At 36.9% G+C, this 4,896-nt stretch overlaps 1 protein-coding gene across 1 annotated transcript in view; it reads left to right on the top strand.

The window, feature by feature from the left end:
* The first annotated feature begins 570 nt into the window (after window positions 1–570).
* The window catches only part of LOC138351850 (uncharacterized), a 6,276-nt gene continuing 1,950 nt past the window's right edge, over window positions 571–4,896 (top strand). Inside the window, exons 1-2 of the mRNA XM_069303861.1 lie at window positions 571–649; window positions 3,682–3,788. Of these exons, the coding sequence (XP_069159962.1) occupies window positions 3,744–3,788 (45 nt within the window). The 5' untranslated portion in view covers window positions 571–649; window positions 3,682–3,743. The remainder of the gene's footprint in view (window positions 650–3,681; window positions 3,789–4,896) is intronic.

Raw genomic sequence — 4,896 nt, 5'->3', positions numbered from 1 at the left:
TACCTAGCCTAACCTAGCTTGTTTTCCCAAGCCGGTCTATGGCCCATGTTTTTTTTCGATGCCTCAGTGGTCCATGCACATGTCCGTTCAAGGGGATTAAATAGCCGTTCTATGGCCCCAGGGTTTTACGAACTTCTTTTTCCCAAGCCGGTCTATGGCCCGTGTTTTTTTTTATGCCTCAGTGGTCCATGCACAGGTCCGTTCAAGGGGATTAAATAGCCGTTCTATGGCCCCAGGGTTTTCTCAAATTTTCTTTCATAGCCGGTCTATGGCCCCTGGGTTTTACGAACTTTTTTTCCCAAGCCGGTCTATGGCCCCTGGGTTTTATGAACTTTTTTTCCCAAGCCGGTCTATGGCGTGTATGTTAAATAAACCAAATTTTTCACTTTTGACAATTGAGCACCTGCTACATCCAGATTCTAGGGAGGAAAGGAATATAATATAATATCTAATATATCTATCTGTGTGAAATAGATTAAATCCATTTATTTGATATTCAGCTAATAGTTCTGTATTTTCTACATTCATCCATGTTTTGGTAAGTGCAATAATATGTATTGTTTCATTGCAGATTAGAGATTCAAGATAGTTCTAGATTTCCGAAGTACTGAAACGCGCGCCATACAGGCTTGGTGGATCTAGGTGCAAGGTAAAATTATTTACATTTACTTTGTGTATTTATATGCATATATGCATTTATATGCATTATTCTCTAGAATAATAGATCTCGTAATAATTTTGCAAAAATAGTGGCATTTACTATTTTAAAAAGCTCGGGTGCAGGGGGGGGGGGTTTGTGTAAAAGCCTGGTTTGTGCCTCGGAGAGGCTATGGGATCCAGTAAGATCGTCCTTCCTTTCCTCCCTAGAATCTGGATGTAGCAGGTGCTCAATTGTCAAAAGTGAAAAATTGGTTTTGTCTTCCGAATGCACCATTTCTGTAAATTTGCTAATAATCTTTTAAAAATAGTAAATGCCATTATTTTTGCAAAATTATTACGAGATCTATTATACTAATAACGGTTTGATAAAATTTGGTAAAATCAAAATATAAATTCTATAAAATCAAATTCTTCACTTGCTACAGCAACAGGAATGTGTGTGTATGTATTTGTGTTGTTGAATATGACCGAAAGTGTAAGATTAATGATTCTAACACAAATCGTCTGAATATTTGTTTTTCTTCACTGTCGAGAGTAGTTAAAAAAATTTACTCGAGTTTATTTTCACACTTTATTTATGGTCCTTAAGTCCCTCTCCTTAATGCTGCTGCTGTTTCTCGCATCTTTGCATCGCTTGTATGTTTGGGGGTTTGGCCTCTTGCTATATATTGATTCCATTTGTGTGTGTTTGGGTCTCAGGCCCTCTCGCAATTTCTGTTGAACAAACCCCTTTTCCTAGTTCTGCATCTCTCCTTTGGTACAAATTTTGTTGTGCTTTTATCATATATTTCACAAAACTTGACATACATTTCATTTACTTCATGTCCTATCAGCAAGTGTTTGTCAAATTCTTTAAGGAAAGTTTATCATCCTGATTGCAGATCTCTAGCGATATTATGTCAACTTCTTGTGGATTCGCAATCATTATTTAATTTACCTTTAGGTGTTCTTTCACCAGCACAGCAACACTGTACCTCTCCCAACCAGTTTAAGATAAAAACTAAGTACTAACTAATTAACTCAATGTAACCTACCTTACCCCCAAAATGACAACCCATGTCTTCTATTTTAAACAATGCTGTTTTGTTGACCAAATTGTATTTTTGTTTTTTTCTGCAATGTTTCCCCCCCCCCCACCACTCTACCACCACATTGAGTTTAGTAGCTCTGTGCACGTCAGGTGCTGTTTAATATACAGACCTACTCCTCCATTTGACCTAGTTTCTCTATCACATCTATATCACTTTGTGCTTTAGCCCTGGTGGAGCTTGGTCCACCAGGGTGTTGTTTGGAGTGGCCCGCAGATCCACATACAGTCTGCATATGATATACAGTCTGTTGATCAATTAAACTACAGTAGTTAGTTTTATTCACCGAATGCACCAATATGTGTTCATTCTTCCCAGATGAAGGAACTAGGTAATATTCATCATCTGAATGCACCATCTGATGCTTTAACACACTCATGATACACGAGAGGTTTAAAAAACTTTTAAAACTTTTAAAACTTTTTGACCTATGTATTTAAAAGCAATTCTAAAGTTAAAAAGTGTAGCATAGGCCCCTCGCAGAATGTTCTTAATATGATCCTCAGGTTATAGTTTTCTATCTAAAACCACCCCTAGATCTCTTTCTTGATCAGAATTCTTTATAGATCTCAGTGGCTCGATCATAGAAACTGCTCTAAATCCTTGTTGGCCTGGATTGTGGAGGTCATTGGTCTCTATAAAACTAGTAATCTGACTCCTGATCACTCTCAAATAATTTTATTATGTGGGATGTTAGTGCAACTGGTCTATAATTCTTTGCCAATGCTTGTGTTGTGTTGTGTTGTTTTGGTAGTGATGTGCAATGTGTTGTTTTGGTAGTGATTCGTCCAGTTCTGGTAGTAGTGCGGTTGTTGTGTAGTGTAGTACTTGTGTGCTTGTTAATGACTTGTATTCCAGTCTTGTGGGTATCTCCTTTCCCCTACGGGCCAACTGCTTTGTTCTTACCTAGCATTTTGCTTTGTTTGGGTATGAATGTTTGTGTGCCGTATATTTTGCAAAATTTGCCATATATCTCATTATTTACTCCTCTGCCTAGCAACAAGTCTGTCTAATTATACTCATTAACTGTTTTTCAAAGTTCCCCATAGTGTCCTTTATTGAAATCGAGTTCATGAACCGTTTCAATGTTCTTATTTTCTTCTAGATTATATCTTAAAGTATATTTAAATGTTATTGTTATTATTGTTATTAAATGTTATTGTGACATTGCATTGCAATTGAGCTATGTTGTTTACCATACCGTTCATTTCGTGAGTATAAGTATAGATGCCACACTTGTGACAGGTAAAACCATGCCTTTTTTTAAAAACAGCACCGTCTGTTGCACGTAAGAGCAACCCACACTATATTATGTTGCGATATTATTTCAATATTTCCGATTGTATTGATAATTTGAATTTTCATAGATTTCAATTTATTTTCATTTCGATTTAATAATTTTGTGTGACATTGCATTGAAATTGAGCTGTGTTGTTTACCATACTGTTCATTTCATGAGTATAGTTTATTTTTTTATTTTTTTCATTTCATTTTTTTAGCTGTTCTTATTTTTCAGTGATGGGAATATCAGATCATTTGATGTTCCCAATTTTCTGATGGAAGCATCAGACCATTATAGAATGCATCGGATGAGGTAGTTTGGAATGGTGGGGAGGACGAGAGGGGGGTATGGTGGGGAAGACGAGGGGACAGAGGAGAGGGTAATGGTGGGGAGGACGAGGGGACTGGGGAGTTGGGGATGGTGGGGACAGGGGAATGCTGGGGAGGACAAAGGGACAGGTGAATGGGAGATGGTGGGGGAGGAAGAAGGACAGGGGAGGGGAAAATGGTAAGGAGGACGATGGGACAGGGAAGTGGGAATAGTGGGGATGATGTGGGGACAGGGAAGTGGGAAGGACGAGAGGACTGTGGAATGGGGAATAGCAAAGTGAATTATAATTATATATATTAATTAATTCTTATAAATTTCCAGAAGCCTGTATCAACACCCACACTAATGCAACTGAAAGAGATGTTGAGACAAGTATTGCTGATATGTTGAAGAACGCCCCAAACAAACTCGGTGGAAACAGATACAAGGTAAAGTTTGCCAATTTACTGTAGTCTAATTCAATTTCTTTTTAGTAATCTTCGAGAACATTTATGCTATGAATAAGATAAAATAATGTAACTGATTTTGATTTATTTACTATTTATTATTTATTTACCGTTATTAGTATAATAGATCTCGTAATAATTTTGCAAAAATAATGGCATTTACTATTTTAAAAAGCTCGGGTGCAGGGGGGGGGGTTATGTAAAAGCCTGGTTTGTGCCTCGGAGAGGCTATGGGATCCAGTAAGATCGTCCTTCCTTTCCTCCCTAGAATCTGGATGTAGCAGGTGCTCAATTGTCAAAAGTGAAAAATTGGTTTTGTCTTCCGAATGCACCATTTCTGTAAATTTGCTAATAATCTTTTAAAAATAGTAAATGCCATTATTTTTGCAAAATTATTACGAGATCTATTATACTAATAACGGTTTGATAAAATACAGTAGACTGCCTACTGGTTTTACCTGTAATAAGGTTTGATACAGATGATTATGATTATGGTTTTGGCCTCCACCACCCTCTCACCTAACTTGTTCCAACCATGTCTACCACGGTTTTGTCTTCCGAATGCACCATTTCTGTAAATTTGCTAATAATCTTTTAAAAATAGTAAATGCCATTATTTTTGCAAAATTATTACGAGATCTATTATACTAATAACGGTTTGATAAAATACAGTAGACTGCCTACTGGTTTTACCTGTAATAAGGTTTGATACAGATGATTATGATTATGGTTTTGGCCTCCACCACCCTCTCACCTAACTTGTTCCAACCATGTCTACCACGGTTTTGTCTTCCGAATGCACCATTTCTGTAAATTTGCTAATAATCTTTTAAAAATAGTAAATGCCATTATTTTTGCAAAATTCCTGAATATTGTCAAAATGACGGAAACCCATATGTCAAAAACACATGGAGATATACCAATCCTGGAAGACATTCTTCCATCCCCACTTGAAACTGTTGAGCAGGTGGAAAGTCTGTCACATGAGCTAAAAGTTAACAGTGAATATAAAAAGAGTATGGTAAGTGTTGCTTAATTCTTTTAGCCTGAGTATGGTAAGTGTTGCTGAATTTTTTTAGCCTTGTACATA

This window comes from Procambarus clarkii, chromosome 51, assembly GCF_040958095.1.
Source record: "Procambarus clarkii isolate CNS0578487 chromosome 51, FALCON_Pclarkii_2.0, whole genome shotgun sequence".
In the NCBI taxonomy this organism is placed as follows: Eukaryota; Metazoa; Arthropoda; class Malacostraca; order Decapoda; family Cambaridae; genus Procambarus; species Procambarus clarkii.
The sequence above is the reverse complement of the archived record's forward strand: the minus strand, read 5'-3'. Positions and strand labels throughout refer to the sequence as shown.